General features: G+C 43.4%; 1 protein-coding gene across 1 annotated transcript in view; it reads left to right on the top strand.

The window, feature by feature from the left end:
• Positions 1–15524, top strand: part of LOC144594367 (polycystin-1-like protein 2) — a 101912-nt gene that overhangs the window by 76601 nt on the left and 9787 nt on the right. The window contains exons 35-39 of the mRNA XM_078400771.1: positions 3339–3666; positions 6001–6134; positions 10341–10468; positions 12520–12680; positions 13910–14120. Coding sequence (XP_078256897.1) covers positions 3339–3666; positions 6001–6134; positions 10341–10468; positions 12520–12680; positions 13910–14120 — 962 coding nt within the window. The remainder of the gene's footprint in view (positions 1–3338; positions 3667–6000; positions 6135–10340; positions 10469–12519; positions 12681–13909; positions 14121–15524) is intronic.

Here is a 15524-nt window from a genome sequence, read left to right as displayed (position 1 = left end):
GACGTTTTGGGTCGAGCCCTTCTTCAGACCCGAAACGTCACCTATTCCTTTTTTCCAGAGATGCTGTCTGACCCGCTGATTTACTCCAGCTTTTTGTGTCTATCTTCGGTTTAAACCAGCATCTGCAGTTCCTTCCTACATAGAACAGTACAGCACAGGAACAAGCCCTGTGGCCTACAATGTTCATGCTGAACATGATACCAGCTTAAACTAATCTCTACCTGCATGCAATCCTTTTCCCTCCATTGTATGTGCCTATTGAACAATCCCTTAATTGCCCCTATCATATCTGCCTCCATGCCCATCTTGGCAGTGTGTTCCAGGCACCATAAATGACTTCCGAGATGAAATAGAAAATCCTGGAAATACTCAGCAAGTCAGGTAGCATCTGTGGAGAGAAAAAAAAAGAGCAAACATGACAGATTAATAACCTTTCACCAGAGCTAATTATTATGACCAGAAACGAAAGTAGTGCATGTCGCTTTTTTCTGTGTACATTTAACATTAGCAAGAGAAAAGTTGAAACCTTTTAGTCTCACTCTCATTTCTGTGCACTGTTAAATATTTCTGATCATCATAGAACATTTGCTTCATAATGTATATCATCAGAAAAGCAAAGGAAAAAGAAAGAGAGGAGGTACTAACTGGGGAAGATACTGTAATGATAGAAAAGGAGGATGTATTTGAAGGAATTAGGCAGATTATGTATGTATATATATATTTCACAAAATGCTGGAGTTACTCAGCAGGTCAGGCAGCATCTCAGGAGAGAAGGAATGGGTGACATTTCGGGTCAAGACCCTTCTTCAGACTGAATATGTATATATATATATATATATCATAGACTTTCTGGCTATATATATATATATATATGCTCCCTGCTCTGTTGTACAGTGCAAGGGAGACAGAGGAGCAGATCTGCAGGGAAGTTGCAGAAATCTATTGGAATTGGACTGGTGATATTGGGGGACTTTCGTTACCCAAATATTGAAGCTAGCATTAGCATAAAGGGAAAGAAGAGAGAAATGCAACCAAGAACTCTTCCTTGACTTGCGCTTTCTGCAGCCCGTAACTAAGGAAGAGGAAATGCTGGATCTGTTGCAGGGGAATGAGGTGAATGGTTCAAATGTGTTGGGAGAATAGTGGGGTAAGATTCATCATCAAATCGTGCCGAGATTTGTGATGGATATGAACAAGCAGCAACAAGTAGAACTTCCAGATGGATGAGAGTTAATATCAATGGGATTAGTGAGCCTAGCCAAGGTGAAATGGAACTGAAAATCAACAGGAAATACACCAATCAGCCAAAACATTATGACCACTGACAGGCGAAGTGAATAACATTGATTATCTTGTTACAATGGCACCTGTCAAGGGGTGGGATATATTAGGCAGCAAATGAACAGTCAGTTCTTGAAGTTGATGTGTTGGATGCAGGAGAAATGGGCAGGAGTAAAGAACTGAGCGACTTTGACAAGGGCCAAATTGTTATGGCCAGATGACTGGGTCAGAGCATCTCTGAAACGGCAAGGCTTGTGGGATGCTCCCAGTCAGCAGTGGTGAGCACCTACCGACAGTGGTCCGAGGAGGGACAAACCACAAACCGGCGACAGGGCACCCAAGGCTCATCGATGCGTGAGGGCAACGAAGGCTATCCCATCTGGTCCGAATCAACAGAAGATCTACTGTGGCACAAAATTTTAATGGTGGTCATGGGAGGAATGTGTCACAATACACAGTGCATCGCACCCTGCTGCATATGGGGCTGCACACGGAGGACCAACAGCATATTTGGCAGGTGGTCATAATGTTTTGGCTCATCAGGTCATAATGTTTTGGCTGATCAGTGTGTATGGAACAAGACAATGGATGATATTAAATGAGATCACCATGGATCTGATTGTAATTGCAGCTCCGTATTCCTGCCTATCTTTTGTCACCTTGCTTATCAAGAACCTAGATATCTCTGCTCAACAGACTCACAGTCCTCTAAGGAAAGGAAAATTGACTCGTGTCTGAAATAAATGGACTACTCCTTAATTTTAAATAGTGACTTTTCCAGCATAAAGAAACACCCTCTCAAAATCCAGACCGTGAAGACCTGGCAGGATCTTCCATGTTTCAATCAAGCACCCACCCCCCCATCCACTCATTCTCCTCTACTCCGATGGTACAACCTAACCTGCCCAACATTTCATCAAATGACAATCCACCATTTAGGTATCAGCCTTGTAAACAACTGAACAATTTCCAATTCATTACGATTTATATCCATCCTTCAATAATGCTGTTCAATCTCTAAGGTGTAATGCCATTATTATTGTATTCGATTTTCCAACCAATAAATGATTATATTCATTCCTTTATCCACCTATCACTTGCCTGTTTTTGTCCCACCCCATCTCCCTTCCAGCTCCCTCCACCCCCACCATTACAATCAACTTGAAGAAGAGTCCTGACTCAAAATGTCGCCTATTCATGTTCTCCAGAAATGCAGCCTGACCTGCTGAGTTACTCTAGCACTTTGTGTCTTTTGTTTTACCCGTCCACACTAGTTCTATTTTATCCCATTTTTGATTTTTAGATTTAGAGATACAGCGCGGAAACAGGCCCTTCGGCCCACCGAGTCCGCGCCGCCCAGCGATTCCCGCACATTAACACTATCCTACACACACTAGGGACAAATTTTTTAAAACATTTACCCAGTCAATTAACCTACATACCTGTACCTGGAGTGTGGGAGGAAACCGCAGATCTCAGAGAAAACCCACGCAGGTCACGCGGAGAACATACAAACTCCGTACAGACGGCGCCCGTAGTCAGGATCGAACCTGAGTCTCCGGCGCTGCATTCGCTGTAAGGCAGCAACTCTACCGCTGCGCCACCGTGCCACCATCCGCTCCCTGAGCACTGGGGACAATTTACAGAGGCAAACAGAGCAGGTCTCAGGTGGCAACACCTCCACGAACCCCACATTTTCTGGGATGAGGGAGGAAACCGGAGCACCTGGAGGAAGCCCACACGCGGTCACAGAGAGAACGTGCAAATTCCACGCAGGCAGCACCTGAGGTCAAGATTGAACCCAGGTGTCTAGTACTGTGAGGCAGTGGCTCTACCAGCTGCACCACTGTGCCACCCTTGAAAATTCTGTCCGAATTCCTAATTATTTGCTATACCTGCCTTTTACAGATCATGCACGAGGATACATAGATTCATTTGTACATCAGATGTTTGTCATCTCTCTCCGTTTAGATAATAAGCTTCCTATTTTTTAATTTTTCTGACCAGAAAAAAAAGGGTAACCTGCAACAAATATGAATATTTGTTCCAAATTTCAGGGTTTGTCACTGATGGCAACTCGAAGCTCGTTGGGTCTGCCCGCTTTCGACAACTGAGGATAAAGAACGTTGGGTGCCGCGTACCAGCAAAGCTGAGGAGCACCGTGGAAGGCTGTCACGGCCAGTACTCTTTGGACAATGAGGATAGGTCTGTCTATGGTCTTCACTGGAACATGACTGCCGTTCAGAACTCCTCAAGCCTGGATTACATCTGGCAATACAAAAGCCAAAGTGAATTGCGGAGTTATCCCGTGTGGGGCAAACTTGCCATGTACCGAGGCGGTGGCTACATTGCAGAGTTGGGTGCGGATGCACAGGATGCTTACAGGTAATTGAATAATTTGAATACCTACAAAGACATCCATTTTACAAAGTCTACACGTTTATATGTCTAGGAAGAAACTGCAGATGCTGGTTTAAACCAAAGATAGTTTAGTTTTAGTTTAGTTTAGAGATCCAGCACGGAAACAGGCCCTTTGGCCCACCGAGTCCGCACCGACCAGTGATCCCCGCACATTAACACTACCCTACACACACGAGGGACAATTTTATATTTATTCCAAGCCAATTAACCTACAAACCTGTGCGTCTTTGGAGTGTGGGAGGAAAACGAAGATCTCGGAGAAATCCCCACGCAGGTCACGAGGAGAACGTACAAACTGCGTACAGACAAGAACCCTTAGTCAGGATCAAACCCGGGTTTCTGGCGCTGTAAGGCAATAGCTCTACGCCACCGTGCCGCTAGACACAAAACGTTGGAGTAACTCAGCGGGTCAGACAGCATCTTTGGAGAAAAGGAATCTGTAAAGTGTAAATTGTCGCTTGTGTACGGGTGATCGATGGTTGGCACATACTTGGTGGGCCGAAGGGCCTGTTTCCATGCTGTGTCTCTAATGTTTCGTTACCAATCTGCTTCCCTGTTTGGAATTCATGTCACTTTGCTCTCTGTGCAATGTATCCAGCTTTTCCAACAAAGTTATGGACATGAATGATGGTGTTTTAGAACTAGATTGAATCTATTGATTGTGTGAATCTGTTGATTCTCTTTCTTGGCCAGCTTCTGTTAATGCAGCACTTTCAAAGTTGTTGGAATTTAGAAATTCCTTTCAATTTAGTGCCATTAAAACAAATGTGCAAGTTACCCTAAAGCTGATAGTGAAAGCCACACAACGATTGGGATGTTCAATTGCGAAAATGATGGAACAGCAAAGATGGGCGGTGTGTGGGCGGTGCCAAAAGTGACAGCAACAGGTCCAATGTGGTGTCCCCTGCCACAGTGATGTACATTTTCACACGTGTCAACGATTAGCCTCAACGATGTTCATTATCTCTCCACATCATCGCCTATATCTCTCGTTTCCCTTACCCCTAACCAGTCTGAAGAAGGGTCCCGACCCGAAACGTCACCCATTCCTTCTTTCCAGAAACGCTGCCTGAGCTGCTGAGTCACTCCAACTTCTTGCGTCTATCTTTAGCCTCAAGGCACCAGTTGATTTTTAAAAAGAGCGTTCATTGTGCAATGATAGCCTTGCAGACTTTCTGGGCTAGAGCCAGACGTGGCAGTGAAGCTCTCTATAAATACCCGAGTACTTTCTGGGTATGCCTTAGCCCCCTTCTTCGCGCACTTCCTCCTGTGTGAAATAACCATTCTTGATCATTTTACACAGGAAGAAGGGCGCTAAGACAAGTTAAGCCTGCAGCGTAGGTTTACTAGGTTAATTCCCGGAATGGCGGGACTGTCATATGTTGAAAGACTGGAGCGACTAGGTTTGTATACACTGGAATTTAGAAGGATGAGAGGAGATCTTATCGAAACGTATAAGATTATTAAGGGGTTGGACATGTTAGAGGCAGGAAACATGTTCCCAATGTTGGGGGAGTCCAGAACAAGGGGCCATAGTTTAAGAATATGGGGTAGGCCATTTAGAACTGAGATGAGGAAAAACTTTTTCAGTCAGAGAGTTGTGAATCTGTGGAATTCTCTGCCTCAGAAGGCAGTGGAGGCCAATTCTCTGAATGCATTCAAGAGAGAGCTAGATAGAGCTCTTAAGGATAGTGGAGTCAGGGGGTATGGGGAGAAGGCAGGAACGGGGTACTGATTGAGAATGATCAGCCATGATCACATTGAATGGCGGTGCTGGCTCGAAGGGCCGAATGGCCTCCTCCTGCACCTATTGTCTATTGTCTATTAACTAAAATTAACTATGTTAGGGCAATTTCCAAATGTAGTTTAAGTTAGTTTAGAGATACAGCATGGAAATAGGCCCTTTGGCCCACCAAGCCTACACCTACTTAGATCGATCACTCATTCACACCCATTCTATATAATCCACTTTCTCATCCACTCCTTATACATTAGGGGGAAATTAATAGAAGCCAATTAACCTACAAACCTGCATGCCTTTGAGATGTGGGAGGAAACTGGAGCACCATAGATGAAATCCACATGGTCACATTTCACCTCCTCATTTTTCACTCTAAACAAAACAATCTTGAAGTAAGATGTTGACCAGTGTGTTTGGTCTGCTGATGTTGATTAACCAATATCCCAGCTGAGTAACCTTTGCAAAACAATCTGAATTATTGTGGGCAGGACATGTAAACAGCTGATGCAGTTTCATTACATATTTAATGACCTGTTATATTTTCTTTTATTCCACAGAGTCCTTCAATACATGTTTGATAATAGCTGGCTAGACACCTACACAAGAGCCATCTTTGTGGAGTTCACAGTCTACAATGCAAATGTGAACCTTTTCTGTATTGCCACGTTAATACTAGAAAGTAATGCTGTGGGTAAGAATAGATACTTGACACTTTGAATACTTTCACCTTGTTGGCACTTAGAGTGTCAAGCATTATGGTAACACTTTAAAAAAAGTCTACATTACGAGTATATAAAAATGCAAAGGTCTCCAGTTACATTTTCCAAATGTGGTCCAAGTCACAAAAAAAGAAAACTTAACCCATAATTAAAGAGATACAAGTAGTAAATAGCATAATGTGCAATGAGAGAAACAAAGTTAAAGTTCAGATTAATAGCATTGTATCCGATGGAGTCATAGAGGCATATAGCACGAACCACAACTTACCCATGCTAACCAGAATGCCCACCATCTATGCTGCTTCCACCTGCCTGCATTTGGCCCACACCCCTCTAAACCTTTCCTATCCATGTACCTGTCCAAATGTCTTTTAAATATTGTTATAGTACCTGCCTCAACTACCTCCCCTGGCAGCATGTTCCATATACCCATCACCCTCTGTGTGAAAAAATTGCCCCTAAAGTTCTTATTAAATCTTTACCCCCTCACCTTAAACTTATGTCCACTGGTTCTTGATTCTCATACCTGGGTAAAAGACTCCGTGCATTCACCCTATCTATTTCCCTCACGATTTTGTACACCCCAGCTTCCTGCACTCCAAGGAATAAAATCCTAACTTGCCCAACCTCTCCCTATAGTTCAGATTCTCAAGTCCTGGCAACACCCTCATAAATCTTCTCTGCAGTCTTTCCAGCTAAACAACATGCTTTCTACAGCAGAGTGACCTAAATTGAACACTCCCTGGGGGAGTGTTAAATAGCATTAGGATCTAAGAGTGCAGGTACGTAGTTCCCTGAAAATGGCGTGACAGGTAGTTACGGTTGTCAAGAAGGCTTTTGGTACATTGGCCTTCATCAGTCAGGGTTATGAGTAGAGAAGTTGGAATGTTATGTTACAGTCGTTCAAGCCATTGGTGAGGCCGTACTTAGAGTTTAGTTTAGTTTAGAGATACAATAGTCAATAGTCAAGTTTATTTGTCACATACACATAAATGTGCAGTGAAATGAAAGATTACCCACAGTCCAACAATAAGAGCAATAAAAATAAGCAATAACGCACACAATCATAAACCAACACCAAACAAAAAGAAACATCCATCACAGTGAGTCTCCTCCAGTCACCTCCTCACTGTGATGGAAGGCCAGAATGTATTTTCTCTTCCCCTGCCGTCTTCTCCTGTGGTCAGGCTGTTGAAGATGCCACGTTCCAGGCCGCGCCGGATGGTGAAAAGTCCGCAGCGGGCCGTCCCAAGCCCCGCGATTCGGGACGGGCGAAGACGCTGCCGCAGCACGTTGGGGCGGTCGTGGCTCCCGACATTGAAGCGCGGAAACAGGCCCTTTGGCCCACCGAGTCCGCGCCGACCAGCAATCCCTGCATGCCAACACTATCCTACACACACTAGGGACAATTTACAATGTTACCAAGCCAACTAACCTACAAACCTGTAAGTCTTTGGAGTGTGGAAGGAAACTAGAGATCCCGGAGAAAACCCACACAGGTCCCGGGGAGAACGTACAAAGTCTGTACAGACAAGCACCCAAGGTCAGGATCGAACCCAGGTCTCTGGCACTGTGAGGCAGTAGCTTTACCGCTGCGCCACTGTGACATCCCTCCCCCCCTTCCTTGCAGCATGATACTCTCTAGTGGAACTGAAGTTACTGTAAATATATTAATGGGGAACAAAAGTTTCAAGCAAGGAAAAGATCCCGGTATCATGAATTGCAATGGTTTGAGCTTTGACAGCTGTAACTTGGCGCAGCGGTGGAGTTGCTGCCTTACAGCGCTTGCATAGAAACATAGAAACATAGAAAATAGATGCAGGAGTAGGCCATTCGGCCCTTCGAGCCTGCACCGCCATTCAATATGATCATGGCTGATCATCCAGCTCAGTAACCTGTACCTGCCTTCTCTCCATACCCCCTGATCCCTTTAGCCATAAGGGCCACATCTAACTCCCTCTTAAATATAGCCAATGAACTGGCCTCAACTACCTTCTGCGGCAAAGAATTCCACAGATTCACCACTCTGTGTGAAGAAATGTTTTCTCATCTCGGTCCTAAAAGACTTCCCCCTTATCCTTAAACTGTGACCCCTGGTTCTGGACTTCCCCAACATCGGGAACAATCTTCCCACAACGTCGGAGACCCGGGTTCGATCCCGACTACGGGTGCTGTCTGTACGGAGTTTGTACATTCTCCCTGTGACTGCGTGGGTTTACTCCGAGATCTTCAGTTTTCTCCCACACTCCAAAGACGTACAGGTTTGTAGGTAAATTGGCTTGGTAAATGTAAAAAGTGGCCCTCGTGTGTGTAGGATAGTGTTAATGTGCGGGGATCGCTGGTCGGCGTGGACACGGTAGGCCAAAGTTCCCTGTTTCCGCACTGTATCTCTAAACTGAACTCGGGGCTGAGACAGGATTGCATTCATTGAATTAATCTTTTATAAAATGCCATGCAGAAGATATTAGTTATGCTCATTTAAAATACTGTTTCCTAATTTGGAACCCTCACATGATGCATAATACTGAGATATTAGAAAAGTTAAAAAATGGATAGTAGAAAATTGATTCACGTTTAAAATGCCTTATTTAACCACATAAACTTCAGCTACATCTGTATATTTGTAAGAGGCAAAGGTTCATACATTCTTATTAAAATCCATAAAATATTGAAGGGACTAACTTGCTTTAAAAATGACAAATTACTTTGTTGAGATACAGTAGATTGGAGAAATCTTGTGTTGGCTTTTGGAATGGGTGAGCAAGATTTGATGTTAGGCCCATAATTCTCCAGGGGAAAATAAACCAATGGAAATCTTATCAGCTCATGTGTTGAAAATGATTCATTACATACTTTCAATGAAATTTTTTGACTAGATCCAGGTCAAGTATTTGCATAAATACTACATATATATTGAGTTTGAGTTGGATTAGAGCTTATTGTCATGTTTGGGAGAGGAGAGAAGAGGGAGTGGCCAGTGTGCGACTCATCCTTGAGCTGTGATGCATCCTGATAAAAATGCTTTCGATGGTGCATCTGTAGAAGTTGGTGAGAGTTGTAGGGGACTTGCCGAACCTCCTAAGCCTTGGAAGGAAGCAGAGGGGTTGTTGTGCTTTCTTGGTCACTGCTTCAATACGGGTAGTCCAGGAGGGTTTGTTGGTTAAGGTTCAAGTTCATATGTCTGAGGTACGGTCAGGTACGGGTGCAAAGAAAAATCATGCTCACAGCAGCATCACAGGCTCATAGACCCAAACAAACTAGAAACAAAAAAATAGATTATATATAAATCATACATAAATACACATAGAACTCATAAAATATCATCAGTGATAGGAATAGAATTAGGCCATTCGGTCCATCAAGTCTATTCCGCCATTCAATCGTGGCCGATCTGTCTTTCCCTTCTAACCCTATTCTCCTGCCTTCTCCCCATTATTACTGACACCCGTACTAATCAAGAATCTATCTATCTCTGCCTTAAATATATCCACTGTCTTTGCCTCCACGGCCTTCTGTGGCAAAGAATTCCACAGAAAAAAAAGAAAGACGACTGCAAAATTAGAATTTTTAAGCATTGTACAAGAAGATGAGCATTAAGCTTATTGCACCTTCCCACTCCTGACATTTGGGAGGATCTAGAAATACTTGTCTGGTTATGTATCTTTCATTGGCCTGGGGACAAAGGTGGAGGCAGCAGGAATAAATTTGTCTCTCTTTTGTGTAACCACTTCAAAAAGTTGTTCTGCAACATTGTCTGAGGTTTGAACCTGCAGTAAATAAGTCATTTGACTTTTTCCTCCCTAAATGCTCAAATTCAATTTCAACTGGATGGATTTGCAGGCAAATATTCTGCTTTTACCTTGATTAAAGAATTGTGTTTGGCCAGTTTAGCTGGTCCCGGGAACAGGCGGAGATGGGGATCTATACTCAAGACCAACTAAGGAGCTATTAATGAAGCGTGCCGGCGTTAGCAACAATACACATGACAGCATGACCGATTCTCAATGTAGGATAGGGGGGCCCGGCCTTTAGTAAAAACGCAAGGCGGTTGAGGACATGTCCAAATCCCAATTATATGTAAATGGAAATTGAGTCTGGATCCCCTTGTGCGCTCTTGCAATGTCCATTAACAAATAGATCTAAATGTTGTTAAGCAATGTACCGATATGTATTTGCAGGGCCTTTCTTTACACACGCCGATCTTCAGAGTATCCGTCTCTACCAGTACACTGATGGGCTGCATATTTTTGTTGTTGCTGCTGAAATAATTTACTTCCTCTTCCTCATCTATTACATGGTGATCCAGGTAGGTCTATGACTAGAAAGTGTGATTTTTCTCCAGAGCTGCTGCCTGACCCGCTGAGTTACTCCACCATTTTGGGTCTATCTTCGATATAAAGCAGCATCTGCAGCTCCTTCCAACACAAAAATAATGTTCCTTGTCTGCTGAATGACCCGGACTGCACATGGGCATTGTTGGTAATGGAGGGGTATGGATCATGTGCAGGCAGATGCGGTCAGTTTATCTTGGCATTGTGTTCCACTCAGACATTGTGGGCCGAAGGGCATGTTCCTTTGCTGTACTGTTCTATGTTATTAAGAGACACTAATAATAAGAATAATCTCACAATAAGTGAAGATATTGTTCTCATTCTGTCACAAATACAAAGCTTAGTGAAGATTTGTGGCAATACTCAGTGGGAAGAGGCAAAGATTAAGAGGTGATTAAAAGACGCTCATGAATGTTTGCAAAATCAGGTAACATCCTCCTCCCTTTCCCTTCCCTGGCGTGCACCATTCTCCCACTATCCCATCCCCCTTCAACTCCCCTGTCCCCTGCCACCTATATCTCATCCACTGGGTTTACATTTCATTTCTCTGTCAAACCTCTTCCCCCCCTCAACACCCTTTTGTCTCCTTGCCTCCTTTTTGTTATCTTTGGTCTCCTTTTGCCACCTTTTTGTCTCCTTTTCATTAACATTTGTCCAATCATCTGCCTATCCAATCCTTCCCCCCCACAAGTAGGACCCACCGGTAGGTCCTCCGTCGTCGGTCTGTTATCTGCCCTACTATCTCCTTGCAGAGCACAGAACAATCTGGATAATGCTCCTGCAAATGTCCTTGCAAATGTTTTGCTCCGTGAGGAAGCAATACAATTCAAAGTAGTTGTTGAAACAAAAACCCCTCTTAATTTTACATGCTCTGAAGAAGACAAGACCGACCCAAACTTCCCCGGGCTCTCCACACAACTGGTGCGGAAGTGTCAAGGGTATTGGTGTGTCCACTTCATTAAGAGGCAAAGTTTGTGTTGATGAAATGCTTGGCAGCTATGCAGAATAAGAGTCGTTTTTTCCTCATAAGATGTGGATGATGGGCCAGGAAAATTGAACAACTTTCTCATAAGGTCATAAGCGATAGGAGTAGAATTAGGCTATTCAGCCCATCTAGACTACTCCGCCATTCAATCATGGTTGATCTATCTCTCTCTCCTAACCCCATTCTCCGGCCTTCTCCCCATAACCTCTGATACCTGTACTAATCAAGAATCTTATCTATCTCTGCCTTAAAAATATCCACTGACTTGCCCTCCACAGCCTTCTGTGGCAAAGAATTCCACAGATTCACCACCCTCTGACTAAATAAATTTCTCCTCGTCTCCGTCCTAAAATAATGTCCTTTAATTCTGAAGCTGTGACCTCTAGCCCTAGACTCTCCCACTAGTGGAAACATCCTCTCCACATCTGGGTTGTCCACATCCACATCTCATGCCGGTTTTTTAAAAACGTTGCCTAGAGCATCCTGATAGGTTCCACCTTTTGTGAGAACATTTGTACATCTTGGATTGCTGCCCAATAATGCACCACTCCCACGCCGACGGTGCACTAAACACTTCTCCCTGTGTGGGATGAGAACATCATGTCACAGCTTGAGTTCTTCACACCCAACTATGACTGTTCATTGGAGTCAAAGTTACAGCACAATTCAACTACTAAATTAAAGAAGGCTCACCTATACATTCTCCCCCCCCCCCCCCCCCCCCTCCCCTCCCCGTCAGATGCTGCCTGTCCCACTGAGTTGCTTGAGTGATATACACCAAATGCTGTAGTCACTCAGCTGGTCAGGCAGCATCTTTGGATGAAAAAGGATGGGTGATGTTTCAGGTCGGGACCCTTCAGTCCATTGTGCGTTACTCGACATTCCAGCAGCATTTGCAGTTCCTTGTGTCATGTTACGATATTTTACCTCTTTGCAGGTGCTATCGAAATATCCAGCATTTTTGTATTTTGAGATCAGATTGCATGCATGGATGAATCTTTTTCCTGTTGCACATCAAATATTTGTTTTAATCTGTCCTAGGGCAAACTATTGAAGAAACAGAAATGGAATTATTTCAAAAGTAAATGGAATCTTCTGGAAGCAGCCCTTATAATGATCAGCTGGAGCGCACTTTCGATATTCATAAAGAGAACAATTCTGGGAAAGCGAGACATTGAATATTACCATAATCACCGATCAGGGTACTTCCTGCCTTATCATTTGTTATTTTTTATAGAGCAGAACATTAATTATCGTGCGTTCTGGAATTAAGCTCTAAATTATAATTGTTTTTTTTAAAACCTGCTTAATATCCAAAACAATAATGACTTGGAGACAGTGTATTAAAAGAGATTAAGGGTGTGAATCCACAGTCGAACAGACATAGTAACTGAACACAGATTTACTCTATTATGAAAATAACAGTGAAAGAATATCAATACTGGAACATAATCTTCCCAAATGGAGGTCAGCTAAATTTGACTTCTAAACATAGCAGAATAACCACCATGCTCTGTGCATACAGTACCTAGAGTCTGCAACTCTACAATTAACTAAACCTCCCACTACATAAATAACATTTATGTTGACCTTTTCCAACAGTCGCTGCACAGAGAAAGCACTTACTGTACTTTCTCCCTATTGTATTTATAAATTAAATTTCCCATTCCTCTTTTGGCATGATATTTACCTCCGACCTGAAGAAGGCTACCGACCTGAAACGCTGCATATCCATGTCCTCCAGAGATGCTGCCTGGCCTGCTGAGTTCTTCCAACACTTTGTGATTTTTTTTGTAAACCAACATCTGCAGTTCCTTGTGTCTCCAGCTTCTCAAAACATACTTCAATTCCTATCTATTATGTCAGTGTTTTCTTGTTAAAGATGACGGTGAGTTAAATAAACATAGCAGAGCAGATATTTCCTCTCCCGATAACAAATGAAAACCATTTCCACCGATGATTATTTATGGGAAAAGTCTATGTAGGAAAATGACTGCAGATGCTGGTACAAATTGAAGGTATCACAAAATGCTGGAGTAACTCAGCGGGTCAGGCAGCATCTCAGGAGGGAAGGAATGGGTGACTTTTCGGATCGAGAACCTTCTTCAGACTGATACCTATGGTAAACGTCTGATCAACTTCAGAAAACCTTGAAGAAGGGTGCAGACCCAAAATGTCGTCTGTCCATTTCTCTCCAAAAATGCTGCCTGACCCAATGAGTTCCTCTGGCACTTTGTTATTTTGCTTAAGATTTTAGAATCCACAGTCTCTTGAGTCCCCATCAGAAACCCTTCATACAGTATGTCTAAACTCAAAAAGACACATCTGTTCCCAAAATTGTTGCTAAAGTGGTGAAAGTTGCCCAAAAGACATTTGCATTGATATCTGTTGTTGAGGAAATGTATAGTCCATTTTACTGTCTCTGTTACAGGTTTGTAAGCTTCTATGAGACTGCTATGGCAGATGCAGCAATGGGTTACTTAATTGCCTTCCTGGTTCTCCTGGCAACTATTAAACTGTGGCATCTACTGCGGCTTAACCCCAAGCTCAATATGATCACATCTACATTAAGAAGGGCATGGGGTGACATCTCAGGCTTCCTGACTGTCATTCTGATCATGTTCCTGGCCTACTCAATCGCGGTATGTAGCTGCATTACTCCAGTAAGAATAATAGTGTATTTACATTTGTTTATTTTCATTTAGGTTTAATAATCACAGCCGATTTATTTGCAACTTGTTGCTTGGATATCTATATACTAAAACTCTTGTTTGTTTGTTTATGAACTACAGCCAAAACGGTACACGATAGCACGACAATTTTAGGCCCACCTTACTCACCATCGTCCCTTTGGTGCTAATGGAAGAAGTTTAATTGAAATTGGTGTTATATTTTTTAACTTATTCGCATTTTAAAGTTTAAATCTATCTCCTAGGGAGGGAGGGGGATGGAGGGAGGGGGGGAGGAGGGGGGATAAGGGGGTTGAGGGGGATGGGGGGAGGTGGGAGGGAGGGAGGGGGGGTGGAGGCAGAGAGGGTGTTGCACCAATGCAGGAGAGGTTTGGGCCCAATGGGTCCAATTGGTCTAGTATATATATATTGGGGAGGTGCAATTAAATGATGGCCCAGATTTCATTGAATACATCTCATTCAATTCTAGAGAAAGAAAAATATATATAAAATTATAATTACACTCCGTTCAACTTTTGTTGGTGGAGCAGACAAGTATAGAAGTATTTTTCTGGGGATGTAGATTATTCTAAAATTGAATGAGCTGTATTCATTGAAATCTGGGCCATCATTTAATCACACCTCCCTAATTATCCTTGAGAATCTGGTGGTGAGCTGGTTTCCTGAACCTCTACAACTCTTGAGGTGTGGGTTATGCTGTTCAGGTGGAAATTCCAGGAATTTGACTTAAACATTGATGAAGGGCTGGTGATATATTTCCCAGTCAGGATGGTGGTGGATTGGCAACTTCCTGACAGTGGTATTCCTATGCTTTTGCTGTCCTAGTCCTTCCATCTGGTAGGGATTGAGGTTTTGAAAAGTGCTGTCCAATGTGTCTTGGTGGGTTGCTGCACCAAACTGCTGCAACTACATGGTAGTGTTGGGCTCCTGTGTCCTCTATATACATGTCTTCAGTGTTGTTGGATCTGCACCCATGCAGGCAATGTGGAGAGTATTCCATTACACTGCTAACGAGCTTTGTAGATGGTGGACAGGCCCTGTTTTTTTACTTGCTACAGGATTCTGAGCCTCTGACCTGCTCCTGGAACCACATTGTCTCTAAGGCTCCTCCAGGTCCGTTTCTATTTCTGTGGTTGATGCAACACCTTTCTTGTACCTTTCCCTTTCCTACCTTCTAAAGACACTTCCGGGAGAAGCCGATTTGCACTTGCAATTCTTCCCATCTTCCCATTAGGGGCGGCACGGTGGCGTAGCGGTAGAGCTACTGCCTTACAGCTTCAGAGACCCAGATTCGATCCTGACTATGGGTGCTGTCTGAACGGAGGTTGTACGTTCTCCCAGTGACCGCTTGGGTTT

This window comes from Rhinoraja longicauda, chromosome 6 (genome assembly GCF_053455715.1).
Source record: "Rhinoraja longicauda isolate Sanriku21f chromosome 6, sRhiLon1.1, whole genome shotgun sequence".
Taxonomy (NCBI): domain Eukaryota; kingdom Metazoa; phylum Chordata; class Chondrichthyes; order Rajiformes; family Arhynchobatidae; genus Rhinoraja; species Rhinoraja longicauda.
The sequence above is the reverse complement of the archived record's forward strand: the minus strand, read 5'-3'. Positions and strand labels throughout refer to the sequence as shown.